Source organism: Chrysemys picta, chromosome 15 (genome assembly GCF_011386835.1).
Source record: "Chrysemys picta bellii isolate R12L10 chromosome 15, ASM1138683v2, whole genome shotgun sequence".
NCBI classification, from domain to species: Eukaryota; Metazoa; Chordata; order Testudines; family Emydidae; genus Chrysemys; species Chrysemys picta.
Genome location: NC_088805.1, coordinates 13,193,383 through 13,210,078, shown reverse-complemented (window position 1 = coordinate 13,210,078; position 16,696 = coordinate 13,193,383). Strand labels below are relative to the sequence as shown.

The window sequence follows — 16,696 nt, the reverse complement described above, 5'->3', positions numbered from 1 at the left end:
GCCCCGCCCCGCCCCGCCTCTGCCAGGCAGCAGCGCCGGGGCCGGCAGGAGCAGCGCCGCTCCGAGACATGAGGGGGGCCCGGCCCCGCCAAGCCCCGCAGCCCGGCCAGGGCCCGGCGGCCGCCCACTGAGCGGCCTGGCCGCCTCTTCGCCGTCATGAAAAGCCCCAAGGAGGCCGCGGACTCGGAGCCGTCCTCAGGTCAGTGTGTCCCCGGGCGCGGCCGGGACGGGTTTCGGGACCCAGCAAAGGAGCCGCCTCCGAGTGACGCCCCCGAGGCACCCTCGCCAGCCCCTGCCCGGGCAGCCAGCCCGCCCCGATGCCCCGGATCCCTGCCCGGGGGGGATCGGAGCCGCCTTACCCCACCCCCCCTTCGCGGCGCCCTGCCCGGGGGAGCCGAGCCGCCTCGGACCCCCACCCCCAGGGATCTGAGCTTCCTCTCATCTGATCCCCTTTCCGTTCCACAGCAGAAGGCTCGTTGCCATTGCCAGGTTGTGTTTGTCACAGCTCTCCTGCTTTGGGCACCCTCTATTGCCTGGGTGTCATGAGAACATGGTGCCTGCTGCTACTCCTTAGTGCCCACTTCAGACCCTTTCTGCATAACACACTAACCCCCAATTGGCCACTTCATTTCAAGCGACTGCCTCCAACATGCGTTACCCCTTCTGCTTGACAATCTGTCCCAAAGTGTATTTGGCTCCACGTCTCTGCTTCCTTCCCCAGACCTGAGGAAAGATCTCTGCGTAGCTTGAAAGCTTGTACCTTCCACCAACAGAGGTTGGTCCAATAAAAGATGCCTACCTTGACTCTCTCATGAGAAATTTGAGGCATTCACAGGCCCTGGCTGGTCTGCAGCCCTTGTCGGCAATAGTCCTCTACACACCCGCTGTTGTGCACACTCTGATCACTAATACAGCAGGTGAAGATTCAGAGCTAAAGCAGTATTTTAAAGGCCTGAGAAAATCCAGAAAAAATTACCAGTCCCTATAAGAGATATTACCCCAGGGATATTCAGGCTCTGATTCTGCACAGACGCATGGACGGGATTTTGAAATCAGATGCTGCCGGTGAATGTAACTGCATGATTGGTGTTGGGGGCTAGAATTAAACAGCTAAGATGGGGTCTATGTCTGCTTCCCTGAGCACCGTTCTGCAGTGTCTTCTATAACCAATACCTTGTGCTGAAGCTTTTCATGTTGAACTGGGTTCAGTGCGAGGATTTGGGTATAATTTAAATACCAGATCGTTATTTTCCAACAGAACATTCTGGGCTTTTGAGTGTATAGTGAAAAGAAAGGAGTCCTAAGACTGAATTTTTATCACTCTGGACAGACGATGGAACTAGGGCACTCAGTTTGGGAAGATACCACTGTTCCAGGAAGATATGGTGTCTTCGCAAGCTACCGGCAGGTCCTTCAAGGATCTGTCTTCCCTGCACTTCCAGGTCTATCAGATCAGATTGTACCAACCTGCCTACGATCCATGTTGAGGAGGAGAGTAGTGCCGTCCCCTAGGGATTTGGAATTAATGGATGCTTTTTGTAAACCTGTCACACTGAGTACTGTATTTACCAAACTGGCGATGATCATGCAGTTCAGTTTATTGCTGGAACATACTTTCTCACTTCATTTATTCCAGGACTGTTGGCAATCGTCCTCATCTAGGGAGCTTGAAAAGTAATATGAAGTTGTTGCAGCAAAGGGTGTGTAAGGCAAGGCAGGATGGCTGGCAACTCAATAAATTAAAGGAAATTAATTGACACATTAGGCTTCAGTTATTACTATTTGAGATCATGATGTAGAAAATGTGTTCTTTTCTTGGGACCTAATGGGGTAGAGTCCTTAGTGGAAAATGAGGTTAGTATAATCCACCAACAGGAATTTATGACAAATGATGTATAATTCCTAATGTGAGAAGGCTTTGGAGATTAGCATTTCCTTTAGTATAATGAGTTACTACATTGATCTATACTGGCCAGACATCGACTAACTAAAGAGACTTGATGTCCTCAGCAGGTACACTAGTTTTCAAAGCCACACGGGAAAGGCTAGAAAGCATGTAATACATAGGAATGTGAGAAATTTTGGAAGGAGGCCACAAAATCCATGGAGGCCTGTTTCTGCTAAAAGCATTTTGGGCATATCTTCCCTAGAAAATTACATCAAGTTAGAGTACAACCTTGAAGAGTTGATGTTGACCATGACTAGCCCACATAATGTTGAACACACCTTGTCCCTGTCTTTACACTGACTGCAAAGACACATTGCATTGTGTTGACACAACTTCTCACAGTCTTGCTGTAGCTCGGTGTAGTGTTCTTGAGGAGACAAGTCCTCCTATTGTTCCTGTTGATCACAGACTCAATTAGCACTTCCTTGTGGCCTGGTATGTTTTTTTGCTGGATGAACACTCGAGTATTGGCACATCGTTGATGGTCAGACTGCACCGAAGGTTGCAACAGTCACAAAATCTGTTAAAACCCAGACACTCAGTTTTGGACACACCACAATAAAAGATGAAAGTCTGTTGTTCTCCTGGTATCTCTCTTAGGGTGTGATTACCTCTTCATGATCATACAGAGGCCATGACCAGGAATAGGTAGATCTGACCGGAAAAAAGTTAGGGAGGAAGAGGAGGATGAATTTGCTGCAGAATTGGCCATACCTATAGCAAAGAGGGAGTGTCAGGTTAAAACAGATGGTTCTCTTACTTTTACAATTTGGAAAAAGACCTTTACAAAAAAAAATTATGCCGAGAAGCATAACCTGCTAATGGGACAAAATAAAAAGTGTTTCTCAAGTAACCCAGTACAACACTAACTGTGATAGCAAGAGGACTGCCAATACTAATGTGTGGAAGTATACACATATCTGGGCTAACTCACATATCATGCTCTTCTAATGATGCATTATCTTTACTACAGCTGACTATGTCCAGTTGCAAGTGCCAGTTATTCAACAGTTGTACCATTGGGACTGTGGGCTAGCCTGCTCCAGGATGGCACTGCAGTAAGTAACTGATTTTGGTTCAGAGGGGTGGGTTTTGAGCATAGGGAGTTGGGAATGTTATCCCCACTGTGGGACCCTTCCTAAGACCAGGATCGAATGTCAAAGGAGAAAAGTTGGGTGGGGCAGCTGTGACTAACCTCACAACTTCATCAGACCATATTTTCCCCAGTGCCCCGCTAAGGATTACTGTTGCCTCGCTGGGCATAGCACCACTATTCCAGCAGGAGGAAAAGAAAACACAGATGAAGGATAATTAACCAAGTTTCTTGATATATACAAAATATCTGATTAACTTTAAGAATTTTGTAGATTAGCATGTTTAACCCAATAGAATGTTATCCCTGCAGATTAGCATGTTTTGTGTGATAGAATGTTCTCTCTGTTTCTTATTGGAACTGTTACTTATCAAAGCAGTTCACTTGAATTCCTTTCTATGTGTCTTCAAATGACCAGCAGGTTTCTTCTGTATTTATAAGAGTTAGTATCTTGCCACTGTCCAGTTGGGCATCCGTTCTGTGGGGTAAATGTTTTCCAGGAATATGAGAGTTTCAAAGCTATTCTCTGTGTTGCCCATTTTCTTTAACCTAGTAGCTGTCCTGCTGAACTAGTCTTTCCTTCCACAGAGGAACACGAGCTTAGGTGCAGGAGAGTGAAATACCTATTTAGATGTCCACTTAGTAGATATGAAGCAGAAGATTTTCATTTCTCTCCATCCCTTCTGCCAAGACGTTAGTCCGTGCGCTGGTAATTTCCCATCTTGACTACTGTAACCTCTGCCTCTAGCCTCTCCGTCCCCCCTCACCTCTTTTCCTTTCCACTTCATTCAAAACCTCAGTTGCCAAGATCGATCTTCTTACCCTGCCAATCTGACCTTGTGTCTTTGCCTCTTGAATTCCAATGGCTTCCTTCTTTTTTTCTGCATAGTTTATTTTTTCTCACTTCCAAAGCTCTCCATAACTTTGTCTCTGAATAAATCTCTGCCCTCCCACATCACCTTCCCCCTCACCTCCCGCCTCTCCTCAACTGTTTTTCATTCACACCACCCTCGGTGCCTGAGGGAACCTTCCTTTGAATATTTACCAAGTTCCTTTCCTCCTTTAAAAAACTCCTTCTGAAACATACCTATTCCGTGAATCAATCCAGCTATAGTTGCCATACCCCTTCCTGCTGTTGAATTCGTGCTTTTAGATTGTAAACTCTTCAGGATAGAGCCCCATTATTTGTTTAGAACAGCTCACCTCTTGTACAGCGTCCTGTACATCTTTAGAACTGTAAAATAATTAAGACAGCACTAAATTTCCAAAAGGGAAAACAATCACCTGTGATAAATCCAGTGAAATGCTCCCTACCCCATTTCCTTTGCTTTGGAATTTGTGGTTCATTTGTGGGTTGTATTTTGGTTGTTTCTCAACCAAACCCTAATGTTTCAGGTTTTCCCTTTTGTGATATTAAGAGGTTTTGGACTGTTAGACACACCTTCTGCTAACGTCTTTGTTTCCCCACTTCCTCTAATACCCTAGGTATCTGAATCGTTTGAATGATGAAGAATTTCAGAAAGCCATCCGGGAACTCCGGTTAACAAAGAGTATCTGGACCATTGACTTGGCCTACCTAATGCGGCACTTTGGTGTTAAGCATAGGTTCTGCACACAGACACTTGGAGTGGACAAGGGCTATAAAAATCAGGTGAGCATCTTCATTCACTGGGAAATATCAGGCACTTTCCATCATGATCCATCAGGGCCATGCTGGTGGAGCTGTGTTATTGATGTGGTTAACCACCATTCCTGTAAGCAAGGTTTGCCTATTGTCAAACTGTCTATGAAACAATTCCAAACCCAGGTTAGATGTGGTCCCAGATAGTTTCCAGCTTGCGTTTTAAAAAACAGTACGAATTCAGTGTTCATGAAAGGTTCCAGCCTATTTAACAGCCTTGGAGACTGAAGCCCTCTATTTATCTACAGAACAGGTACAGCCGGGGCAGCAGCAGTGCTAGCTTCCACTACATTTCCCCCGCCAACGTGCCTCAACCCTGACCTGGAGGAACCACCTCTAGAGGTGAGAGGGGAATTCAGTCTCCATGTCCATTCAATCCTTGGCCTCTGTTGATATTGCCAACAAAAAGGGCCAATTCGATCCAGTAGTGGTTATGTTTTTTCTTACGTGGAGTCCTGAAATCTAGGAACTAAATTGATACGACCAGATTCACATAGGCAGCTAAATAGCCATCAGCCGGAGACTGCACTAACTATAGACCTGAACTGAATTTGAACTGATGAACTAGAGGAGAGGTTCTTACCCTGTTTCTGGTGACCTGCGGGAGAATGACACCTTAACCATTATCAATCCCCTAAACCACCCAGTCCCTCTCTAACCGGTTTTTAATTGAAGATTCACTTTACTAGGGTGAATTTCATTCTGATGAATTGTTGATAAATCATTCTTTATCCCTCAGTCGTTCTACAGGAAACACTTTGACACGGAAGAGTACAGAGTGAACCAGCTGTTCGCCCAGGCCAAAGCCAGCAAGGTGCTGGTGGAGAAGTGGTGAGCTTGTCATTTCATCTCCTTTTCCCTTTGGAGACTTTAGGGCCCTGAGTCTCCTTTCACACTTGTGTAACTCCACTGAGTTACTTCTGACTGTGGTGGTGTAAGTCAGACTGAATTCAGGCTCCACCCCCTCTTTATTTCCCCTATCTTTTCACTTCCATTGAGACAGAGGGAGGAAGCAAAATGGTGACTGGGAAGAAGAGCAGAAAAGTGGAGCCCCAAAAGGGGAAAAGCAGCATTTTGGATTTGCTGACAGGAAACTGGCTATTTATTTAGGCTGAAAATTTGGTCTTCCATTAAGCTAAACTAGTGGGGAATGTCTTCTAAATAGCTTTTATTAAATAAAGTTGCCATCAGTGCTGAAGCGAATGTTGCAGTGACACAAAACCCACTGTTCCTAGAGCTGTGCTAACACTGCTCAGCCACTGCTGAGAGAAATAAACCAAAATCAGGCATGCGTGCTTTTGCTCCCTTGGAAACCCTGTAATTTACAATATTTGCCAAATGAAGGATGACATCATAGGAGAAGGAACCTCCCTGGAGAGAGACTTAAACATGGGAGAGAGAAAAATCACACACAAGGCTTAAAACCTTATTGTTGACAGCAAAATTTGGAAGAGGAGAAAAGACTCTGGATCATATTCAATCTGACTCTAAATGAGTATAAACTGAAAAGAATTGCAACCACTTCCACCAGGGCTGCATTTGACTCTGTATATTGTTTACTGGGGTGGATGAGTAGTAGCAAGAGAAGAAAGAGAAGGTACTATTTGTGCCTGGAAACAATGGCCTTATTGTGCTTTTACATGCTTTTTTAAAGCTGCATTTGCCAGACTCTGTAGTGTCCTGTTAATGCACTTAGAGTTTGCATAGCAGCATCTATCCACCTAGTGCTGTGACCTGGGAGGAGGCGGCAGCGGCAAAAATCTAGGCCATATCTAGCACAGAAACAAAGCTTTAGATTTGGCTCACATCAGGGAGGGGGAGGCGGTTGTATATGCGCCTGTGCAGTACTAGGATTGAGAAGGCAATGGGGAAGAGCAGTGCTGGAAGAGATTAAAAAGGACATCAGTTCAGTGAGGCATTGCACACAGCCTGAACGTTTGGATCTGATCCAGGGGATGAGTGCAGACTGGTATGGTACACACCATCTGTCTGTGTCTCTGAATGAAGAACTTCAACTCAAATAAATGGGATTGCCAGGTGGGCATGGGTGATTTTCATGCTCGAAATTGGGTACAATCAAATATTAGAACAATAATCCTGGCAAGAATAGAGAGCCAAACAATGCAACTTTATAATTGGGAAACTATTCTTACCTGACAAAGGTATCTTAGGATGCAGAGACCAAGATGACTGGGGATCTTGTGCCATCCAATCCCTCAGCTGAGAAAGACTTGGTGCTTTAGAGACTAGCTGCATTTGGGCTTCCGGGTGGGTGGGATGGGATAGGATTCTACAGCATCCCTAACTGCCCCATAAATAAACTAATTTCCCTAGTGTTGAATGGTTGTCAAATACTTCTGACAAAAATGCTGCTCCTCCAGGGCATCTGGGACATCTTGAGATTCCATTCATTTTAATGCATGTTCTATAGAACTTCAGCCAGAACGGCTCTGCTCTTCACTGGCAGTGAGGGTATAATAGACTTGAATGGAACAACTACTGTCTGCGGCTGCAGTAGAGCCCTCAACAACAAAGATATGTAAAATAATCATAGCAATCACATAACAGAGATGGACATCAGCCACACTCACATCGTTGGGAGAGCCCAATCCAGTGAATACAGATCTCTCTCCTGGGCTTCTTTGTGAATGTCTGAATTTTCTTCTGCAGCACAGTGACTGTCCAGGACATTCAGGAGCACCTGTCCCAAGGTCATGTAGCCATTGTCCTGGTGAATGCAGTCTTGTTGCTGTGTGAACTTTGCTCAAGTCCCGTCAAATATTGCTGTTTCCTCCCTATTGGCCAGAAGTGCTTCTGCAGGAATCCTGACTACCAGGGTCATTTCATTGTGTTGTGTGGCTACAACAAAGCCTCAGGGAGTGTCTACTACAACAACCCTGCCTATGCTGACCGTGAGTAGCTGAACTTTGTTTCATTCTGTGTGGATTCTCCATCTCCTCATTACTAACGTGCATAATGCAAAACCAGCTGGAGTTTCCCTGATACCAGGCAGCACCAGCTGATTGGCCCATGATTGTTCTTACAGAATTCAATGATTTCATTCTTTTCTGGGCTGCGATTCAGATGAAGCATTGGAAATATATTCTGACAGGATTGCAGAAGCCTTATGATTAAGAGGGACACAGTTTAGGAGAGCTAAACTATACACGTTCAGTATCTTGAAGAAAGAACAACATGGTGTGTAATTACACAGAGCCCACTTCTGCAGTGGTTATGCAAATAAGCATTGCTCTTGACATCAATGGGACTACTCAAGCGAGTAAGGCCTGCAAGATCAAGCCCATGAGATCTAGTTCTGTTTACCCAAAGGCAGGCTAAGAGCTGTTCATGAGCAAATTCTTCCCCTGGCTCAGCATGACTAACACTCTGCTCCTGTCCCACAGGAACATGCAGCACCAGCATCAGTAACTTTGAGGAAGCCAGGACAAGTTACGGCACAGATGAGGATATCCTGTTTATCTACACGGACAGCTGACATCCAAGCTTGCTGCTTTGTCATTTCCGGCGCAGTCTGCCCAGCACCTGCATGGCAGCTGGCTGCTTGTCTCAGGACTCTTACTGCAGAGACTTAGCTCCTGATTTGCAGTGGGATCTTAAACAAGGGATGCTTTATAGACATTCAGACATTTATATTGCAGTGTTGTCTTCATCTTTTTATTCCCGATGATGAAATATCTGATGTTGCAATATCTAACACACACACACACACGCACATTTTAATTTTAACGTTGCACATTTGAGAGCAGTTTCAAAATGCAATCCCCTCAGAGTCCGACTCTTACAGTTGGCTGGGAGCTTGTTTCTGAATTAAAGACTTGAAATAAAACACACCAAGTACATGACTTTAGTCCACACGTGGGAATTTGTGCACAGGTTCAGCTACATGAAGCAAGAAAAGAAAGAGGAAATACAGATTGGTTTGCCTTCAAAACTGCCAGAGCTGATCTTCACTCTAGATTTAGTTATTTAATGGTCAGAAGGGTGTAGATAGGATAAATGATTAACCTGGCCCATGATTATTTTTTTTCAAGGAAGAAAATGACTTGTCAGCTGTTGACATACTGTGGCAGATTCTATCAGCATTGCCTGCATAATGGGAATGAAATACCACTTACAAAGCAAGCTTCTTGTGTAAACCCAGCTTGACTGCTCTCACCACCTGTACCTGGGAATTGAATTTGCAGTTTGATCTTATTGTCAGTGGAGGACCAGTCTTCCTGCTAAGGGCTATAGGCTACTCCTTCTAAGTAGTAAGCACCTAGGTGTCATTTTGCCTACTGAGTTATCTTGCATGAGTTAAAACGTTTCTAGGAATGGCTTGACCAAAGTTCTGTGTTGCCCCAAAACGCTGACTGGTGACATTTTATTTGGGCCTAAGAAATTTTAAGTCTGTGTGCAAAGGCTTGGAAACATCTTTCTACCCACTACACCACACACACACAACATTCTGCAGTATCCAGGGATCAAGTCTAGGTACAGTTTTTAAACTGTTGATTAAGCAAATGCATTAAGTAGTCACCCAAACACTGAGGGTTTATGCCTTGTGTGCAGAGGGTTGTTTTAAATGTCTGGCAGGAGAGAGAACAGATTTTGCGCGAAGCCTGTATTGTAATTTGAGGTTAAACATTTGTTGTTGAGATTTATTGAGGGATTTCCCAGGAACAGATACTGCCAGTAGCCTGGCTCAGAACTCTGCTTCAAATTGAGAAGGCAGGGAGAACAAACTTCTCTTGGCTGAAGTCCAAAGATGTTATAGCAGGAGCCCAGACTTTCTACCTCTTCTCACTCTACAGCTGTGTTCTGGAATAAGCAGCAGGGTCCTCACTGCATTCTGATGCTTTAAGCTAAACTGTAAGATTGCAGCAGGCTGTGTGCAGCCCCTTTAACATATTATCTGGGATCACCTGCCTGGCAGAGAAGCACTGAAGTGTAGGAAGTAATTCAGCTTTGACCTTACACTTCCTACGAATTTTGACTCCCAGTCTCATCGCGTCTTGAAATTTAGCTTTATGACTTTAACTACAATAGAAATGTGCTTGGTTTTATACTTAGTCTTTTCAGCTGAGGATTCAGATAATGTACAGTTGATTTAAAGTCACGCTGGCAAATCCTTTGGGCCCAAAATCTGGTCTACTCTAAAATTATAACTGGTTTGAACTCACCTCCAAATTCCAAAATGATTTTAAAATCAAAAGAAAAAAGGTTGCTATGGATGTAAGCACTATAACATGATATGTTTTGTACCTAGACAACCAGCTGAGGAGACACATCTTAAACCCATTGCCTAAATCCTGTAATCCCTGATGGTGCAGGTAGTAAATAAAAAGCACCCTTTCTGGTGAAAACAGAGTACAGGGAGTCAGTGTTTAGCAACACGCTAAAGGATAAAAGTTGTAAGGAAAAACATTTTCTAATCTAGGTGGCTTGCAAACACTGGAGAGTACCCGAACATACCCCATCAAGTACTTTTTAATATAATCTAGAGTGCTCCTGTCTTCAGTGCCTGAGATACAGTGGCAGGTGAGTAGGAATGCCGTTCCTTTGCAAAATCTGAAAAACGAGTTTGATGGAAATGTGTTTTCAATCAGAACTCATTTACAGCAGGTGTGGCTGGAATGCACTTGGGCACCTGCTGCATGTGAAGATGACTGGGAATTAGGGTACAAGTTAGTGGCAGACAGAACAGAAGCATCAGAAGTTCCATTACAATCACTGCAGGGGCCCTGTGGCCAAAACCAGTAACAGGTTTTGCCTTATAATGCCTACAAAACTGGCTAAGCTACCAGCTGGCCACTGACGTAGAGAATTGTATGTCCAAGTCCATTTGTGTGTAATGCTTCACTATGAAGGATTTTTAGGTATGTTACTAACAACACATCTGTAAACTAACTATTCAGTATCTTTTGTTAATCTGTGCTTTTCCCCCCCCATCCCATAACTCCTCCAATATAATTTAAGCACCATGGAATTTATTTTCTGAAAGGGGTGTGTTTAGCCCAATGAAAATCGTTCTTACAGCGGGGTTAAGAGTAATGATATGTTGCCATAGAGCTTTGGTTCTGGTGTTCAGATCCTGGTCTTGAACCAACTTGGGAGCAGACATTAGACTGCATGTATACAACTCAAAGGCAAAATGGAATCTTGTCTCATTGTAAGAATACCTCATGTAAATGATGGAAGCAGCTATATGGGTGTAATCATTTTTACTGCTGTTGGGTTAATAAGTATTTGGGTGGCTGGATTTTAAATAGTTAAATGGAATTTAAAGATTAAATTACAGCTGATTAAATGACAAAGAAGAAAACAGGAGCCCCTCACTGCCACAGGATCTCCTACAGGCAGGGAAAACAAGTGAAGACTGCCCTGGAAGATGAGCCTAGAGAGAAGAGGTGAAGGCCATATTTGAGTAGAGCTGATATTGAGTAGGCATGAGTCAAACTTTAGGGTAAGAAAGCAGTTAATTGGGCAAAAATAAAGAATGTCTTATCTTTTTTCTGTTAGAAATTTGCTTATCAAAAAGCTCACCCTGAAAATGTTTCTGTGTAATCTCTTGTTTTATTCATATTGTCCACAGCAAAGAAAGGGATATTTTACATGCAGAGAAATTTTATACATAAATATATTTTGTCTGTAATTGAGCCATTCTCAATAAAGGTTTTAAGTGAACCCCATAGCACAGTGTAGCAGCTGTATTTGTCAACCAGTTTATTATGCAAAAATGTGTGAAGATCTTTAAAAGAAGTATGTATTAAACTAGAAATGATACAATTAGCTGAAACTGCCATTTTGAAACTCTTAAGAGACAAATATTTACTTCAGCTGTGGGTATGCTGTCATTAGTATTTAGGTTCGTATTCCTTTCACTTTTCCCAGACACATCACTACATCAGACTATACTGGGCAAACAAAAAGGGAAGCAAAACTGGTTACATTCCAAGCTCAAAGCATTCCATGTACCATTGCTATCCACACACTACAGTTGTCTTAGGCATCACACAACCAGTGAGTATCCTAGCTGAGTGCAACTCTTTGGTTGAGATCTTCAGCTCTGCACTGGTGCAATCTACACCAATTTCTCTGCATGGTTTGAAAGAAGCCACAAGAATTGCAACTGCTGCACCAATTCAGCTGCTCCTTCTAATTCCATCTCACAATGCCATGCTGGGCTTTTGGAGGTTCCTTAAAAGCCTCTGTGCCTCTAGCACCATTACTGGGTACTACAGGAGTACCCAAAGGCATTTGTTGAACTATAGTGGTACGGTATGGGGTTGGTATATGTGCTAAACTGCTGCAAGGTCAAACTATGTGATAAACCATAACATCCTATCATCCTTGCAATAGTTTCCTTTGTTAGTGTTTACATACTTTTAATGGGATCAATACACAGAAGCCTTATCTGCACCAATGATTCCCAACTAATAGGTCACGTCCTGTTTGGGGGCCACTATCTGGTTCTAGGTGGGCTGTATTAAATGCTTTATAATACAAAACAATAGAAGAAAAGCAATGAAATCCCAGACTCTACAGTTAATTTGTATAAAAAATAAATATGGCCAAATCTCAACCAGGAGGTGGTGGTATAGAGAGAGATAACAGAAGATAGGCAGAAATACCCCCCCTGCAGAGAGAGAACCAGTCCTGCTGCTTACAAGCATTTCAGGCAGTTTGTTTTGCCACAGAGCTGGGGTTCCCTGCTTTCTTGTGCTGCTTGGATTAAGTGCTTACTGTGGGTGTGACACGGGGAGAGACAGGAAAGTAAAAGTGAGCAGACCGATCCAATGCATGTTATGAACAAAGCTTAAAAATATTACATTTCTTTCTCGCTACTGATCCCCCCTTTTCCCCACTCACATCACATGGTCTGTTCCTGCATGTGATACTGAATGAATTCCACTATCATTTGTTATACCCATGGATTATGCAATGGTTGTATTTCCAGTGGAACAGTCACCAGACTGAAGGTTGGAAGCTACTCACCTATACTACAGAAAAAACTTCCTAGGCAGCCTTCTTACTTTTTTTTGTTCATGTAATTTGGGGCCCTGCTTAGAAGCTTTAGTTTCCTGTATTTAAAAACTGGCTACAGGAACATAAGACAACGAAATCCTGAAGTGCTATGAAAGTCTGCAATAGTAATACATTCCATTACAAAGTACTGAACACTGTTAGAGGTCTTTTTGGCTTGGCTGTAATTTAAAAAGATGTCTCGCTACAAAGCTGTAATTTAAAAAGATGTCTCGCTACAAAGCTGTCTGTCCTTCACGGCCAAACTAATCAATGCTCTAGAAAGCAACATTCATAATAGCTTCATGGAGTTTAGATTAAAGCCCTAATAGAATGTGTAGCATTTAATCCTGCTTGACTGAGATTTTTTAAATTGTAGAGCATTAAGATGGTTAAGATACAAATTGGATATTAAGAGCTAGATTCTGAACTAAAATTTATTAGTATAAAAAAGAATAATGCCTTTGATTTCAATGGAGTTACTCTGGCATTACAGACAAGTTTGGTCTTAGCACTGGAAAAGGTCTACAAAGTACCCAGTGCTACCCCTTGCCGTTGTAGGATTACTTTCTCACACTCTGTTTACTGATCACTTGTCATAAGTGTCCCAAACAAGGGAACTTCCACCAATTCTCTTAAGAAAATTTTACCACTAAATTTTTTTATTGGGAATTCTACAAACAAATCTTTTTCTTATTTTTATTCCATCCTTTATACTTTTAGACCCTTGGCTCACTTTAAATAAATTACTTATCCTTCAAAGGTTTTTCAATAGCCCCCAGGCCCCTTTTATCTTTACTAAGTCAAGCCAAACCATACACATTTCATTTTAAATCTTTTTTTACAGGACAGAGGCCAAGACTTTTAAAAATGGTTGCCAAAAATTAGGCTCCTAAATCCTTATTTGGGCACCGACATAAGATCCTAACTTCAACCACTCTGTTTTTGGCCAGACCTTTTCCTTCCGTATTTTCCCCTGTAAAACTAATACATGGGACATGCAGTTCATTTTTTTTAAACCACCAATTTAGATACACCAATTCTCTTGAGGCAATGGTGCCCAACCTTATTATACTAGAAGACCACATAAACCTAAGCACACTCTTGTGTGGGCCAAACAGATTCTACATATCTTAATAAGATTTCAGCCGACAGCAGGAGTCCCACCACCCGGGGCTGATAGTCCGAGCCCCGCTGCAGCCTTATGAATGCTCTGGTGGGCTGTGTAGGATTATGGGCCATATGTTGGGTACCCTGGCTCTAAGGAGTCAGATGGTGGAACAGCAATGCTAAGGTCATTACCTCCCCAGCAAGATAAATAACCTAAGGGGTACAATGTCCACAAGCTGAAATACGTAGTGTGGCAGCATCCATATAGTAAGATTCTAGGAATGGCACTCTGAAGCCTAAAATGTCTGTTGAGTCAGTGTGAAGCAATGAAAACAGGTCCAAGCATGGCTTGAAAGCTCTGTTTGTTTACAATATCACCAGGTTCCATCATCACTGGGTTTCATGGCCTACTACCATCCAATTTTTAAGTTCTCAGCCATTTTGACCTTACGTATTACACCTGGGTGGTGTACAGCTATAGTAAGGCATGCATCTCTAGGCTATGCCAAGGGTTCTAGACCATTGTGGTATCAGAGGTAACGCAACCACCTTACTCTACAGCTAATTTGCATGCAATAATTTCATTGGTTGTACTAGGGAAACTGCACAGATGCTGGATTACCTGGCCCAATTGCCACAGCCACAAAAATCAACATAAATCTCCTAGCACAACATAACCCACACAAATAGACACAACCAACACACACCACTAACCCCAAACACCACTCTGAAGCTTAGAATCATAGAATATCAGGGTTGGAAGGGACCTCAGGAGGTCATCTAGTCCAACCCCCTGCTCAAAGCAGGACCAATCCCCAGATTTTTACCCCAGTTCCCTAAATGGCCCCCTCGAGGATTGAACTCACAACCCTGGGTTTAGCAGGCCAATGCTCAAACCACTGAGCTATCCCTCCCCCCGTCTGCAGCAATATGAAGCAATGGAAACAGCTACAAGAATAGCGGATGGTAGTTTTTGTTTAGAGCCATTTTGGGCTTTTTCATAAACATGACTTAACAAATTACACCTGTGTGACAGCACGGGCGTTCAGCCACTTGTAACAATGTAAAGTTATCATGTGAAGTGAGGGGAAATACAGTCAGTTCCTTATCTAGCGCTTCCTTTTGGGAAGTACCAAGAGTCAATGCTTGTATTCCTGATACTCTTCTGAACGATAGGACTGATTCGGCATACAAAGAAAAGGAGACATGTGTCAGAAAGTCTCAGACAAAGCCTTTAAGTGTTGACATTTTTATCCCACTGAAACAAAGCATGTAGGGAAAGTGCACTAGCATTTCCTCAGGGCCAGATTGGTTTTGTATATGCTATATCACCAACACTCACACAGTATAATGCACATTTCAGAATTTAAGCTAAATCTGACCAGGTAAGTTCCTCACCCAGCCCGCTATCATTTGCTCATCGCTTTGCAGCAAGTACTTTATAAAAATGTATAGTAAGTTTTGACTGGCAGTGACTGCACCTGCACTTGCCAAGTTTCAGTTGCAGTACCAACTGTAAGATAATCGAAGATGGAGACTTTTGCAGACTAACATACATAGATCACTTTTGTTTTGTAAAGGAGATGCTATCACCTTGGTGTAAGAGCTCTCCTACCAGAGGACACCGTCACAGCTACTCTTTAATAATATTGGGTGCGAAGTTAAGTTGGACAGCCTTCATGAGTTCCTCTGCATACATCTTGTATCTACCAGTCATCTGGAAAAGAAAAGCAGAGCTGTAGCCTATTTCAGTAACTTCCCATTAGCTGCTCCTTCTCCTCCCCACTGCCAGGGAGGATTACAGATGATCAGTTGAAGGAATTTCAATAGAAAATATTGATTTACATCACTTTTAAAAAAAGAAACATTAACTACCAAGAAATGGAAGGTCTTAATTCCATCAATCTTCAAAAATTACAATGCCCTGGCACAAGCAGTCTCTTGCAAAAGCTAAGCTCTCATTTAAAAACACATTACAAATGGAGTTCTATGGTGCAAAGTGACTATGTAAAATTGGCACCGTCTTGCTCAGCACATGTACTCCCTGTGTGTGTTTTCAGAGTCACATTTGCTGACAAGTGACAAAAATAAATTCTTACAGCTTTTTTTAACCTGTGTTACCTTTGCAGGGCTAACACAGGTGAGTGTGAGAGCTGGAGTCTCTTTGCTGTGCACTGATAGAATTATGTACTGAATTCCAGTTACACCAATGTACATCCAATGAAGGTAGTGGAACTACACAAGTGAGAAGTCTTCACATGATGCTCCCAGTAACACCTGAAAACCCCACTGCTTTCAATGGGTTTGCACAGGTGTCACTGTAGCATTTGGTCTGCAGAACCTGTATCTATGTAGGAACCTATACAGCTCCCATTGTGGTAGCATGATCATCTGGTGATGATGCACAGTAAGGGAAGAACCCATCTTGATTTTCAGATCCCAGGCAGAATGTTCAGGGATGATAGTTAGAAAGAACAGTGTGTGTGCGTGTGTGCGTGTGTGTGTGTGTGCGTGTGTGAAATAGCCATATAAAACATGAATTCCATGCTGCTCTTTTTACAGTCACTTTTCACACTAAGTTTATAGCCATTGTACTTGTGAAGAAAGCTTTCTAAATGTAACTTGATACTGCTGTCTTCCTGAGTGTGCAAGCAGCCTGAAACATTGAGGGGAGTGAACTTGCTCCTCTCACAGCAATAGAGTGAATTCTGAAATGTAATGAGGACAATGGTTAATTATTTCACTGCTGATAATTTTAGAAGAAACATACAGTTAATGTCCTTATCCATTGTTTCTGGATGCAGTGGCAGATCCTGGAGCAAGTTATGGGGATATGTGG

General features: G+C 43.0%; 2 protein-coding genes across 14 annotated transcripts in view; one reads left to right on the top strand and one right to left on the bottom strand.

The window, feature by feature from the left end:
- GUCD1 (guanylyl cyclase domain containing 1) lies at positions 1 to 12,550 on the top strand. Of its 5 annotated transcripts, XM_042841615.2 has the most exons (7): positions 43 to 199; positions 722 to 775; positions 2,922 to 3,006; positions 4,527 to 4,692; positions 5,462 to 5,553; positions 7,393 to 7,634; positions 8,127 to 12,550. In XM_042841615.2, the coding sequence occupies exons 3-7, from the start codon at positions 2,996 to 2,998 to the stop codon at positions 8,216 to 8,218; spliced, it is 603 nt and encodes a 200-aa protein (XP_042697549.1). In that variant the 5' UTR covers positions 43 to 199; positions 722 to 775; positions 2,922 to 2,995; the 3' UTR covers positions 8,219 to 12,550. The 5 variants fall into 5 exon arrangements, with proteins under 5 accessions (XP_065424006.1, XP_008170244.1, XP_042697549.1 ...); XM_008172022.4 differs by lacking the exon at positions 722 to 775 and having other exon boundaries at positions 6 to 199; positions 8,127 to 11,414; XM_008172021.4 differs by lacking the exons at positions 43 to 199; positions 722 to 775 and adding an exon at positions 786 to 917 and having other exon boundaries at positions 8,127 to 11,414.
- UPB1 (beta-ureidopropionase 1) overlaps positions 11,279 to 16,696 on the bottom strand; it is a 44,732-nt gene continuing 39,314 nt past the window's right edge. For 7 of the 9 annotated variants that reach the window (XM_065567930.1, XM_065567928.1, XM_065567926.1 and 4 more), the window contains one exon: positions 11,279 to 15,574. In XM_065567930.1, the coding sequence (XP_065424002.1) occupies positions 15,491 to 15,574 (84 nt within the window). In that variant the 3' untranslated portion in view covers positions 11,279 to 15,490. The remainder of the gene's footprint in view (positions 15,575 to 16,696) is intronic. The other 2 variants (XM_065567931.1, XM_065567932.1) reach the window with 1 other exon arrangement.

Coding starts and splice junctions, on each gene's coding strand:
- GUCD1 (XM_008172021.4), top strand. CDS start 812: ATGAGAAATTTGAGGCATTCACAGGCCCTGGCTGGTCTGCAGCCCTTG. Junction 3,007..4,526: donor TGCTCCAGGATGGCACTGCA/GTAAGTAACTGA, acceptor CTAATACCCTAG/GTATCTGAATCGTTTGAATG. Junction 5,554..7,392: donor AAGGTGCTGGTGGAGAAGTG/GTGAGCTTGTCA, acceptor TTTCTTCTGCAG/CACAGTGACTGTCCAGGACA.